Here is a 14861-nt window from a genome sequence, read left to right on the forward strand (position 1 = left end):
GCAGGTGCCCTTGGAACATGTCCTGAGACATTGGCACCCAGTGTCTAACATGGAATTCATTCAGAGCATTCTTTGTTGAGTTTGCTCAATGTCGAGTTTGTTTGGCAATTAAAAGCTGAATATTAATGAGGTTAGTTGCGCCATCTACAAGATGGTTAATGAACTCTTAACTGGCATCTTGCTGCTGCCTAGTGAGAAATTCATGCCTCTGTGAAAAACATAAAATATGGAGCAAGATGCTGCCTACATCAAAATGGACCTTGCCAGCTGGATCTTCTCATCCAATTCTGCCGCAAATCTCAACATAACCCATATCACTCTTTTCTTCCAATCTCCAGCATCCACAGTATTATGCTTTTTATTGTAACAGAGGAAGTTGAGCTGATAAAGTAAGACAAGGTTGATTTCATGAAGTGACAATGAAATGATGATGCAGCTGATATTTCTTATATGAATTTTAAGAAAGCATTTGACAAAGTACAGCGTAAAAGCTGGTTAACATAATTGTGACTTATGGAAAAAGGTCAGTGTCTTAGAAAAAGTTTAGATAAAACATTGAGTTAAAGGATGGAAACAGCAGATCATGGAAAATAATCATTTTTCAGATTGGAGGATGGTCGACCTTCTTGTTCTCCAAGAGAACATTAGCATATTTTATATTTTGATATGATTTTGATGTATATTAGTGACTTGGATATTAGAATTTAGAAGAATGTTTCAAAAAATGTGGAGGGATGGCAAAATGTAACAATGATGCAAATTTATTGCAAAAGCCACAGATGTGTGAACGTATTGGGCTGATTAGCGGCAAATGGAATTTAATACACAGAAATATGAGGCAGTGCATTTTGGCAGAAGGAACTGTGGGAAAGGCAACAAAGAATTAATGGCACCATTCAGAGATTTGCTTTGGGCAGAGGGATCTGGAGGTGCATCAATCTAAGAATATGGAAGGACATATTAGGAGAGTTGTTAGTAAAGTAGTTGTGATTATGAGCTTCACAGAGGTACTAGCCTGGATATTCTGCATGTTTTGAGCAAATACCTCAAAAACATGTTTCTCAATATTCTTGCTGGGGGCAATTGTGGAATGGAGTTGGATCCGTACCCCTCAATGGTATTTGGAGGTGGCCATTGAGGTGGCTGAGTACCAAGTCAGATTGCTTAAAAGGCCAGCCTTGGTTCTCTGGAACCTTCTCCCAGTATTTTCTTAAACACTAAGCTGTAGCTGTCTGGACATCGACTCTCACAATCCTTCACCGAACCTGTTCACTCCCTTTGTCCACTAATGTCAACTGATGTCCACTCATAATCTCTCATTCACCTATGGCCCCTTATGACTCTAAGTTTACTCAGTGCCAACTCATGCACTCCATTCCTCACCCTTTGCCCTGATACCTTCCAAGCCAACTCATCCAGTATCTAACAGGAACTCAGGATCTATACTAAGATGAAAATAAATAAAGTTCTGAATATCTAGCTTAAAAAAAACGTATTTGTGTAAGCCCAAACAATACATTTAAATCCCTTTAAGTAGTTAATCCATTATAAAATAAAACATTTATATTCATTACCCTACATCAAAAACAGCTAATCTTTTACTAATGTCTTCGAGTAGTTATTCCCTCCCTAGTAGAAGTGAAAGGCTGTGGAAAACAGTCAAGCAGCTCTAATGCTATAAGAATAACAGTTAAGATTATATCACCAAGCAACAACTATAAAAGCTAAAAAAACCATATTTTTCAACTCAGACAGAGGCTGGAAGGATTGCTTTGTCATTTTTTTTACAGGCTAGCCACTTAAATAATTTACCAGCTACATTCATGAAAATGTACAGCTTCTGTAAAGATCTGAATTGCCCTTACTCTGGGCTAAGGCCTTTGCTGCAGTAAGAGTGTGGTCTGTTTGAACTCTGCACTGGGTTCAAGTGGCCCTGCAAACTTTGAATTTCCCACATGGGGGTGTCCATGAAACCTCCTCTGAACTTTCTTTGCCCTATCCGTCACTGCTGGTGAATATGGGATCTGCCAGAAACAGGAGCAGAATGTCCAGGTCTGGAGTCTATCATTTTGGAGCCTGCACAACTCCAGGCCAATAAACCCAAAAGCAGGTAAATGGAGTGTTTTTAAGAGCTCTAGTTCGGTCACAACTGGAGTATTCTTTCAACTTTCAGAATGATGTGAGGATTTTTGAGATGGAGTGCAAAAGATTTACCAGAATGGTTCCAAAGCCATGGGGATTTTAACTCCAAGGTTAGTTTGGAGAAATTGGGCTTGTTCTCCTTGGTGCAAAGAAAGTTGAGAGGAGATTTCATGGAAATGTACAGAATAATGAGAATTTTGGATAACACAGTAAAAGCTTATGTTCCCATAAGCAGTTGATGCAAGAACAGTTTTAAACCTTTGGGTAAGAGATAAAGAGGTTAAAGTAGGAGAATCTCTTTAGGAAAGGCTAATGACTGAAGTGTGCTGCCATGAAGGGTGTGGAAACAGAGACAATCAATAATTTCAATAGAAAATTGGATGGGGATTTGAAGCAAATAAACTTACACAGTTACAAGGACATAGCAGGGAAATGGGACTGACTGTTTTCTTCTATTGAGAGCTGGTATGGGCTCAATTAGCTAAGTGCTCTTCTCATGTGTCTTAAAGGAATCTATATATATGTATGTATTCCATTGGTCTCTGATCGATTTCTGTGCCTGTTCATAATCAATGTATCTGAACCTTCAATTCTCTTTGACCCTCTATGATTTGTAGCTTTTCCCCAACTTGATCTTTCACCAATCAAAGTGACTTTTGGCCAGTTAGAGTGCTATGAATTCCCCAGACACTAAGAAGTTGTGGAGTTCAGTTTTATACCTGTGTGTATGTTTTAAAACACTTACAGCCTTTCTGACATTTCTGCTGTACTAGGCTTTTTCTCCAGGTTGTAAATTTACATTGGATTACTGCAAGCCCTTCATTGCTACAATGTTGGGGAAATTAAGTGCCTATCTGTTCGGATGCATGATATTCAAACATTTTGGCACTATTATGAAAATAAGGTACTCTTCAAACATTTATTATATATTCTTAAACGCAATGACAAATTAGTTTGTGGAAATAGATGCATTTAAATTCACAATTTATTCTGAATGTACAAAGTAGAGTTTTGAATTTGAGAACTTCACTTCTGATATGATTTGGACTGGGGTGTACAAAGTTAAAAATCACACAACACTAGATTATAGTCCAACAGGTTTAATTGGAAACACTAGCTTTCAGGGCACCGCTCCTTCATCAGGTGGTTGTGGCACAACCCATAATCACCTGATGAAGGAGCGGTGCTCCGAAAGCTAGTGTGCTTCCAATTAAACCTGTTGGACTATAACCTGGTGTTGTGTGATTTTTAGCTCACTTCTGATAGTTTTATTCATCAGTTTGCACCCAACTGGGGATATATAACAGGGATATAATTTTCCTACATAAATACTTATCATGCCAAAAACTGTTGGTCAAATCTGCATACCATAGTGTATTTTTTATTCACTCAATTGTATTTTTGGAATTGGCCTTTCCATTTATTTTCTTCTTTTCCGTGAAATAGTTGGGATGATTTTGTAATTCGCTGTTTTAGTGAGGAAGATACACTCTCACAGGATGCATTAGTTGAGGAAATATCACAACATTAGCCACATCCTGTGCTCCCAAACAGTGAGCCTTTTCTGCTGGGAGCACACTATTGCTTCTTGTATTTTCATTTGAAATACATTGGCAGCAGATGGACAGTAAGTTAATACAGCATTCTCATAAACTGCTGTTCTAGGCTGAGTTTGTGTTATACCAGTTCCACAACCTCATCGTACCCAGATCTTACCATTTTCTTCAAATGGCTACTGATTTGGTGAAAAGAAAATAAACTTTAAATTAATTGAAAAATGTTTACACTTCTACTTCTGAATAGTTTACTGTGCTTTTATATTAATGTGAACTAAAATAATTATTAATTATCAGTTCCAGGATGTTAAAAATGTAAAACTGTTAGAAGGTAAGGTACAGTGCAGTTTTCTGTCTCTGATTGTGCTGATGAATGTCTTCCCAGCTGATCGATTGAGCAGTTATGTAGTTTAAAAATAATATGTTGCTACTGGTGTACACAATGTCTGTCTTGGATAGACAGATGAACAATAACATTGTGTAGAATTACATGGAGCATACTGAAACAAGACTTTTGACCCAACCAGTCCATTCCGGTGTTTCATCTGAGCCTCTTCCTATTCTTCCTCATCTAACTATAACAGTATAACCCTTCATTTTTTTCTATCTCATATGCATATTTACCCTTACAATGAGTGCATCTGCATCTTCAGTTCTGAAGAAGGTTCATTGGACTGGATATATTAACTCTCTTTTATTTCCTCATGCTGCCAGATCTGTTGAGTTTCTCCAGCAATGCGTTTTGCAATGCATCTGCATTACTAAGCTCAAGTTCTGTCCATATTCTCACCACTCTCTCAATCAAAGAGTATCTTCTCAATTCCCTCTTTGAATTCTTGGTGATTCTCTCATATCATTGGCTTTTTGTTTTACTCTTCTTCAAAGTAGAAACTCTGCCCTGAATTTGAAATGGGAGGTGTAATCTGTACAGGGCTGTGCTGTTCATAGTCTATATCGATGATTTGAATGAGGGGATCAAATGTAATATTTCTGGTTAACTGATGATACAAAATTAGATGGGAAAATTAGTTGTTAGGTGATGCAAAATGACTTCATGGGACTTAGGCAACCTTAATAAATGGGCAAGAACATAGGTGAGGAAATATAATGTGGAAAAGTAGGAAAACATAATTGCAGAGCATTTCTTAACAGATAAGAGACTGGGGAGTGTTGATGTCAAAAGTGGCTTCGTGTCCTTTTTCATGAGTCAATGAAAATAAACATCCAGGTATATCAAGCAATTTGGAAGGCACAAAGTGCATTAACCTTTTTACGGGACGATTTGCAAACAGGCGTAAGGATGTCTTGGTGCAATTGCACAGAGACTTAGTGGAACCTGGGGTATTGTGTGCAGATTTGGATTCCTTACCAAAGGAAAGATACTGTATATTTGCCATATAGGAGTGTAACGAGGATTCACTAAATTTCTGCATCAGCAGAATTGCCTTATTAGGAGGGAGTAAGGAGACTGACCCTGTATTCTCTAGGGTTTAGAACAATGAAGGGTAATCTCATTGTGACACAATTTCTTTTACAGGGCTTGACAGAGTACAGGTAACTAGGATATTTCTCCAGGTTTGGGGCAGGGGGTCTAGAACTAGGAAACACGATCTCAGAATATGGGACAATCATTTAAGACTGGAATGGGGGTGGCTCAGAGTGTAGTGAATTCTTGGAATTGTTCACCACAGAAGGTCATGGTAGCTTCGTTGCTGAGTATTTTGAAACCAGAGATTGAAGATTTCAATAAATATTAAAGAATTCATCAACATGATCTAATTGAATCATAGAGCAACATCGAAGAGCTGAACATCTTACTGATACTCCTAGTCCGTACATACTAATGATGTAAGGTCAGGAAAACCATGAAGAATGGGTCTCCTGAATGCTAAACAGCACTTGATTTGTTAGAATCCTTGTAGAGACTAATAATTTTCAAAACACTGTCCATTAAGTGGACACTCTGTTCTCCCTGAACTGATCCATAAGTATTCTCTGCTTCCATAGATCAGTTTCCACTTTCCTTCCCCCTCCAGTAAATTCTAATCCAGAACTCACTTTTATTGTAAGCGTTACACCAGAAACTCCACCCAAGGTTCCTCAAAATGAGCAGCCGAATAACTAGTTTCTCTGCAGCAGATGCAAACCCACTGCCTTTATTTCCTGCTATCTCTCTGAGATTATTTCAGACTCGTATGGGTTTGTGTGGTTCAATGATAGCTTTGGAAACTATTTAATCAATATTTCATTGCTTGCTATAAGCTATAATCTTATCAATGTTCAAATTCACTGTAAAATGAATCACATGGGCCTTACATCCAGGTAGAAATGTCAACTAGCTACCCTTCAGACCTTCAACTCTATTTGAGATGAAAATTAAATATATAATTTAAAGTAAGTGTCTCCAAACAAAGCTAGCAAGGATGCTTTTGTCATTTTGCAAAAGTGTGAATGCCTTGCACCTTCTCAGCAAGTCTCGTGACTTGGATTCTTCTTGTTTTCATAACTTGTTATAACATAAAGCTTGTTGCAGATAGAATTTGGAGTAGATCATATGATCTTCTTCATCCCTGCATTTTACTTAAATCTCAAACAGCATAATTTTCTTATAGATTTCATATTTGTGAGAACTGCAGGGTGCCTTTAAGTCAGATTCCCATGAAAGGCTGGAAACCTTTTTGGAAAAGAATCTTGCTTTATGGGGCTGAGGAGTACAAGAAATTATTGGGAGAATGAAAGAGATCCTGGAAAGTTGCCCTAATCACAAGACAGAGATTGGGGCCTGATATTACCAGGGTTTGTGCAGGCAGTATGGTTTGGAGTCCAGGGGTGACTAAGCTGGCAGACACATCTTGAAGGTATGTTTACTGAGTAGCTTGTTGCACCTGATGGAAATATTCCTGCTCCTTCTCGCACACAAATAGTGCCACAAAGATGTCTGGCACATACAGCCAATCTAATCTCATTTTAGTAATCAAATTTCCCAAGAACTCAAGAAATCTGATTGGGACATAATTAAAAATAGAAACACTGTTAAGCAGCCTCATTACAATATTTAAATGCCCAATTGTCTTCCCATGAACCGATTGGTTATGCACCTCACATCTCATTACCATTAAAACTGCAAGTTAAAGGTTGAGCTGTATTAAGTTGCTTTTTAAATTTTCTTACATTTTAACCATGATCCCAACCCACCCTTTCAGCCAGCTTAATGGACTGTGGCAAATTCTTTCACAATTTTAAAGACCAGTATTAGGTTATCCAACAGATTTGGCTTTACATCCTTTCCTTAGAGGTGTAACCTTATATTTCTGGTAGCATTCTTTTATTTTGTTTTCCCTACCCTTTCCAGTACCTCTCGTACCCTTTTCTGTTAAACAATGGTCGGAATTGTATACAGTGCCCCAAATGAGATCTACCAAGTATTTAGCATAAATTTTCAATGTTATCCCACTATAAAACACTCGTACTTTGTTCCTTTTACAACCTTATTAGCCTCCATCACTAAATACATGATTTTTTGCATTCTTACTCCACAATCCTTTTCTCTTCTACCTCTTTCAGGTTTGCATTTTCTAACAAATAAGATTATTAAGAGACCTCCTTGTTTTCTTATCAGTCTCTCCCTTATCTAAGTTGCAGTTCATTTGCCAGGTCCTTGGGAGTGTGGCACATATTTGAGTCCATCTTGTACTTAGCCTGTGCACTAAACTCCTGATTTCAACCACATCATTCTGGGTAAATGGAAGCTAAATGCCTTATTGGAGGTTGGTGAGAAACAGAAAGAACCAATTATATGACCACTTTCCATGTTTATTATTGTTTTCTTGTAATTTGCATTGCCTGTTTCATATTGAGTATTTGCCCCATTAAGAGGATTAAATTATGAGCTGGTTTGTTATACCATGTGTTTTGCAGGTGACCTGGCAGCTCTAAAGAAGAAGACCTTTGTGTTGAAGGAAGGTACAGAATACAGATTGAAAATTAACTTTAAAGTAAGAGATGTTTTAATGCCATCCTGTGCATTATGTTTAAAGTGTATTTAATGCCTTCCTCTCATACTTTGCGTAGAGAATTACAATTACAGAACAGCAATCTAATGATGGCTCTGTGCTAGTCATTTGAACATTGGTTACATTACTGCTTTAATATTGTTTCCTGATATTTTAATAGAATATTTGATCTTTATTTTATGTATGGCCTTATTATTCAATTCAATTTTGTGTCACTTGGTGCTGAATATCAAACTATTTGTGCACCACATGTGCTTGATGCTTACTGATCATCCCAGCAAAAGATTAATGACTTTGAAATTGTCTTTCTACATAGCATAAAACAGAGTGATTCATTGTTGCCTTTATTGTGCTACTTCTGAAAACTGATTTCACGTCAATGATTCTGACATTACTTCAGAGATTGAACATTTTGTATAAGAACATTATTTCTACAGTACATATATTCTATAAAACCTTAGGAACACATCTCTATGTAAGGTATATTTTTGCATTTGATACATTTAACAAATACATATGCCTATACATCAATTCATTCTTTTCTCCATTAGTGGTTCACTATGTTGTTTTATGTTTGTACTAATGCATGTTTGTCCATGTTAGTTTTCTTGAGCAATTCTGTCTGTATAGTAATTTCTACGTTAGGTTTCATGAAAGCGATGTTACTAACTATTTGACAAAGGCCACAATACCAGATATGCTTTACTTAAGGATGATACTCTGGCATGCCAAACATTTTACAGCAATGTTTTGCAAATTCCTTTGTGAATGGGTGGCACATATTTGTGTCCATGTTGAACTGAGCTTGCAGACTTTGAGCCAAATCACTCCAAGTGAATGGAAGCAAAATAGCTTATCACAGGATGTGAGTAGTGACATATGGAGCTGCAAATCTATGGAGAATTGAAATGAGATGCATTGGTATTGAACTGAAGCCATATTATGAATGTAACCGTATAAATGTATTGAGTTAAGACATTGTTGTAAAATGTAATCAATTTTAATGCATTGATAATGTTGAAACTTAAGATTCAAATGACTTATTGATTTATTTTTTAGGTTAACAGAGAAATTGTTTCAGGCTTAAAGTATGTCCATTTTACATGCAAGGGCCGTTTGCAGGGTGAGTTGCATGTTATGATGTGCCTAGGTAGTTCTCCTACAACGCAATAGTTGCACTCCCATGCGATGTTGTGTTATAGAAAATTGTGCAATAAAAATAATGGGGTCTATGGGAAAAACAGGGTTCGGGCTGAACCACCGAAAAATATCAGTAAAAATCGAAACATAAATAGTCGTTAGCTTAACACAAATGATAGCACAGTCTAAGTAAATTTTTGAATCCTATATTTCAATGAAATAATATTTAACACTTGAAGGGATTTCTGAATTAAATAACGCCCCATCTAAAATTTGCAGTTGTTCACCAGGTTGCCGAATTCAATGCTACTTAAATGCTATTGCAGCTTCTAATTTTCATTTCCAGCTAAGAAGTCACTTCATAAAGTGGGTAAAGAATTCAATCAATGGGATTTTGCCCCAACAAATGTATTCCCAAAAGCATTTCCAAAGGGGAAGAAAGAAAAACAGGAAGTTTGCTTTTGGCGCAAGTAAAATCTCTGTTTCTTTTTGAGGGTGTGGGTAAGCGCTGGGATGCTCTGAGCAGTTGAAGGTTTTGATGGGTTTCAGGTTCCAGAGAGAATGAGCGGCTGAGACTCTTAAATGCTCTCCTTTTCCCCCTTTCAAACGGAGACTGGGTGAACTTGGATCAGGCATAACTTGGGAATGGGTGGGACGGGGAGAGATGAGGGTCGCCAGTGGTGCGTCCTTAGTTTGACGCATTCCCCCTTCCACACATACACGCTTCTCTTGTCAAGTCAGCATGTGTTGAAGCTTCAGATAACCAGCAACTGAGCCTCTGCTTGACAAAAGGCCCTGCTTACTCTCCAACATCTGCTGGAACCGGTGTGTTTGCACCTTCTTTCGCTCCCCATCTCTCTCTCTTTTTGCTCCTCACATCCCCACCCCACCAACTCCATGCACGATCCCAATAAGCATTTCAGAGTGGTGTGGTATTATCCCCAAAATGATTGAACTGTTAGCTCTGCGAGCAGATTCTGTGTTTTTGAAGCAAAAAAAATACACACACGCAGACGAAAACCTGTTGCAATAGATATGCTAACAGAATAAATCATAGCTAGCTGGTAGAACTGGGGATGGAATTGCACAATAACCAATGAGAGTTTGCTTTATAAAAAAAGTCCCCAATTCACAAATCGCATTGCAGCCAAATTGCATTTACAAAACGTGTGTTATAGGAGAACTGCCTGTATAATATTTTAACTTGTTAGTCTAAAATGTATGACATAATACATATCTTTGTTCCACCGTAAGGGGAGATAGATGAGTTTGCCTATGCCACATATTCATGTATTGTACTTGGAACTTCTTCTGTTATGAGATTTAGGCTATTATGGCTTCAAATTGTACCTTAGTATTTCTGCTACCAGGCAAGAAATAAAAAGCTCATGTTTTTCATTGTTCTTGAAACGTTCATTGCACTGTCATGCCTAATTTTCATTTTACATGAGGTAATTAGCATGCTTTTCATAAGATTAACATGAGCACAACATATTTTTCCCATCAAAAGCTCAGACCCTTCAGTGAACAATCTCAGGATAGATACTTCCAGAATCAAATTAGTAGTTCTCGTTAACAATGATTAATATTAAGAGCAAGCACTTAATCTTTACTTATTGATGACCTTTTTCATGGACAATAATCTAACTGCAACAAAAAAATCCTTATGATTCTGTAGTGATTTTATTTGCATATCTTAGAATTCCAGCTTCTGCAAGTGAAGTGGACGTAATTCACATCCAGTTATTTGAAAATTTTATCTACAAATAGAGTAAGCCCTGAAGACAGCCATATAATTCATTATACCTTTCCAGTACCATTAATAGTCAGAAATGCTTTTAGTCAGATAGTTACAGCAGCATTTTCTGATAGGATTGTTATTAAGGGACTGTTTGAGTTGGTTAAGAGGTTGCAAGATGTACTTCCTAAATCTTTTAATTGTCTTAATTCTTTATTCCAAACAGCAAGTAAGGACACCTATATGGTTGGCAGCTATGGCCCTAGAGCAGATGAGTATGAGTTTATAAGTCCAGTTGAAGAAGCACCCAAAGGAATGATGGTGAGGGGCATGTACACCATGAAGTCCCATATCACAGATGATGACAAAAGTGACCACCTGCACTGGGAATGGAAGCTCAATATAAAGAAAGATTGGAAGGACTAATACCTGCTCACTTTGAAATGAGTAACCAGGATTACTGTCCTTTGGTACCAAAGTTACTTTAAGGCTTTTTAATTACTGTTCCTAATTGTGTACATCATTATATGTGCAAAAGTAACTATTTGTCTGCAAACCTGTTGTTTTTAGTACAAGTGCTTTCGGTAGTTATGTGTGTTCTGGTGTTTATAATGGTGATATGAAGATCTATATCAAAATACTGACTATTCAAAAATGGTTACATGTAAACATGGATATGAGAATGATTAACTTGTTCTGAGCGGCTAACAATATATGATGTAATAACATTCATAATGTCAATAGTGAATAAATGAATAATGCATTCAGTAGAACACTGGATATGTCTCTAAGCTTTGCACTCAGTCCCAAGTTCTATAATGCATTCTGCTTCTTCATAAAATATTAGCAGATGTAAACTTGAAATAAAAACAAAAAATGATGAAAGTGTGCATTAAGTTAATTGGCATCTAAAAAAAAGGAAGACATTTCAAGATGTAACACTTCATCAGAATTGCAGATAAGTGCTCTGAATTCTCTTATATTTTCTGCAATAGTTGAAGTTTATTTCCATGGTGTAAAAGCACCTGATATGTAGTTAAAAATAATATTTTAAACTTTAAATGGCAAAAATAAATATCTGATGAATTATCAAAGTAAACAAGTTAAATAATCAAATTGAATAGTCACTTTACAACTTTACAACTGACACCTTTACTATTAACTACAGTAATTACACTTGAAAAGTACTTCAATGCTGTGAAGCATATTGGGATGCCCAGAGGTTGTGAAAGGCACTATATAAATGCTTCTTTCTGTCTTTTAAATTTTTTTTTGAGATTTTCACATCAAAGCTGCATTTATCATGTAATATCCCTAGTATTGAATATAGAATTATTTGTTAATGTCAGACATTCTTCATATCTAGAAACTTTAGAGTTTTGTACTATCAAAACATATGTTCCTTTTCTCTGTGCACACAAATAACTTCTGCTTAAGGTACAAAATTGGAGAAACTGAAATGTTATTGCCTCGTTGTGATTTTTTTTCTTGATTTTGCCTTCCACAAAGTCTAATTCATTCAGATAGCTCTTTTGTGATTATTGTGGTTAAGGCAGCATGTTAAATAGTATGAAAATGTATGTTAAAGTGCAGAGGAGTGTAACACAATGGAGCTAATGCAATTCACTTTCCAGCTTTCGCTGTTGTGTCTATCTCTGAGGATCAAGTATGTAGCTTACAAATTCACCTTCCTATTGACCTCTTTAATTTCAGAGCTCTTTGGGGTATTGTAGTAAGGTTCTGAAAATGTTATAAGATTCAAATCTGAAAAACATAGTGCCCTTGTTAACTGCAATCAAGGTTTCATTGTGTGATCAACCTGTTCTACTCAGTTACAAACATTCGGTCTTCTTGTGGGATTATAATTTTTCTGTGACCTGTATCTAAAGGGATGATGCTTCAAATAAAGACTGGGCATGAACAGGACTCCAAGCTGATCCTTTTGTTTTTTTTTGTTTGATCACAATGAATGGCATATTTATATCTGTTAAAAAAAAAGTACATCTTTGGCAAAGCTAATCGGAAGAAATCTTCTGTAATTTTTAGCTTGGCAAAGTGTGTTGGACACATGTGACTCAATTATTGTCCCTCCAAAAACTTTGCATTGGAGGGTAGATTGCTCTTCTCTTTTATGCATTGTCTCATTTGTTTCTATTAGCTTCACCATAATTGTTTTAATGCATGCAGGATGAAACCTTGGGCCGAATTTAGTAGCACCTGCCAGAATGGACCTGATGAGACTGGATATGATGATTGGGGGTGGGCAGATCAGGGTGGGAATACGTTCCCACTGATTCCTGGCAGCAGGAAAACTGGCCCTAATCAAATTGTGGATGGGCAAGGCTCAATATGGGAATACTTCCTACTGATCGTGGAATGTCAGTTCGGCTCACGAAAGATCAATTTAAAAGCAATTAACTTTGAGGCCACTGTAACTCACTGGTGGGACAGGAATTTAACGGGATTTGCACATGTCTCCCATGGTTTTCAGTGGTGGCCCTGCGAACTCTATCATGTTTCCCTGTGATCATGGAGTGCGAGTCTCTCTTGTTGACAGCTGCAGCAAAGGGGAGAGTGTATAAATGCAACTCACTGCCCCTGAAGCTTCCCCCTCCCTCTCCCCTACTCTGTCTTTCATAGCATCAACTGTTCCTAACTCTACCTTATGGCATCTCTCTGATTCAAGCATCGTTCTACCCCCCACTGTACCACTTGCCTTTACTGAGATATCCCACAATGGACTGTCAGCCCTTCTGACATCTTTAAAAGCCTGTTTTGCTCTTGGACAAGCACTGTCAGTCAGGAGTTATCCTGTGCAGTTTCCTGACATTTGCCCCAGCCATGACAGACAGGGAAAAATTGGTGCCCTGTTTTGTGTGCAGGGAACTGGAAGTCCTGGTGGACGGGGTGGCACAGGGGCACAGGATACCCCCAGAATCAGTGTAGAAGATCACAATGCCAAGCCATGTCAGCCTGGTCTGATATTGCCACCTGGGTCAGCACAAACTCAGCTTTATGAAGGAATGCCCAGCAATGTAGGAAGAACGTTAATGATCTTCCCCAATCCACGAGTGTAAGTGTCACCATCATCTCTCCAATATCTCTCACTCTCTCTCTCTAGGGCTGTACCACTCTCATTATTGCCTGCAACATCTTGCCTCAGTCACTGCTACCCCCCTGAACTCCTGACACCAATGACCCTGCGTGTCCTGCACATTCATTTGCTCAGACCTTTTGTTTACCTGCACTTGCCTGTCTCTCCTCCCAGGAGGATATTATGCCACAACATAGCAGAAAGACCCAAGATGTGTGGTGGGCTGCCCAGTATTCAGCTCTTCACTCCCTATATGGACAGCATCCTGATTCAGATTGCCCCGAGCAGCTGACTAACCATGTCCAAGCCCCTGGACTGGTGTCAGAGGATGCCCTTGACAGGTTGTGCTGGAACCTTCTGTCTGAAGACTTGACTGAGACTTGCTCATGACCTTGACTTCCTAATTTTGTGCCTGTGCTAAACAATGTGGCAATAGAGCTGTAGTGTGGGCTTGGTTGCTCCAGCTGAGAGGCAAGACAAGGATGCTGTGACCATCCAGGAAGGCTCAGATTGAACCCTATGACAGTGAGTGAAGAGTTCGGAGATGCAGCCTGGTCGAGTCCAAGAGATGGGTGTGTTCCTGAGTGCACAATATCCTTGCAGCTGCATTACAATGATGGTTAGTGGGGAAGTTGCAGCATTGAAGTGCAGAAGCATCCTGGAAGTGACAAATTACCATGAAGGGTCTTTGAGGCCGATACATTGCAGATGCCAATGTCCCTGTTTGTTCAGTGCATGTGGTCAGTCCCATGAAGCATGGCCAGAAATGTTGGTGTTCGGTGTCTAATATGGAGGTTCTTTGGAGCAAGTGGTGAGCTGGAGTTGGCAGATACCTGCTCTGACTTTAATGTCAAGATTTCTCAGCTTGTAATTTGCTCATGGCAGATGGTATGATGGAAAACTGCAGATTAAAGATGTGAAATGTGCAGTTAATAAGGCTGTTAATGAGTAATAATCCCTCTCAATAGGCAACTTGCTGCTGCCTCGTAAGAATCTTGCCTTGATGCCCCAGAACTTAGCTAAGAAATGCAGCAAGATGTTCTTAACATCCGAATAGGCCTCACTGGATTTCTCACTCAATCCTGCCACATTTCCAGCAACAGCCCACATCAATCAGGCTCCTGTAGGATTCTGTCCCTGGTTAAGCTGATCACTGGTAAAGCTCAAATTTGTGCTAT

The 14861-nt window shown here is 38.3% G+C and overlaps 1 protein-coding gene across 1 annotated transcript in view; it reads left to right on the forward strand.

Annotated features, from left to right (window-relative positions):
- arhgdig (Rho GDP dissociation inhibitor gamma) overlaps positions 1–12515 on the forward strand; it is a 59809-nt gene extending 47294 nt beyond the window's left edge. The window contains exons 4-6 of the mRNA XM_043711560.2: positions 7617–7693; positions 8771–8834; positions 10816–12515. Of these exons, the coding sequence (XP_043567495.2) occupies positions 7617–7693; positions 8771–8834; positions 10816–11015 (341 nt within the window). The 3' untranslated portion in view covers positions 11016–12515. The remainder of the gene's footprint in view (positions 1–7616; positions 7694–8770; positions 8835–10815) is intronic.
- Positions 12516–14861: the final 2346 nt, after the last annotated feature.

This window comes from Chiloscyllium plagiosum, unplaced genomic scaffold (assembly GCF_037043375.1).
Source record: "Chiloscyllium plagiosum isolate Xiang-an unplaced genomic scaffold, Cpla_swu_hap1 HiC_scaffold_20, whole genome shotgun sequence".
NCBI classification, from domain to species: domain Eukaryota; kingdom Metazoa; phylum Chordata; class Chondrichthyes; order Orectolobiformes; family Hemiscylliidae; genus Chiloscyllium; species Chiloscyllium plagiosum.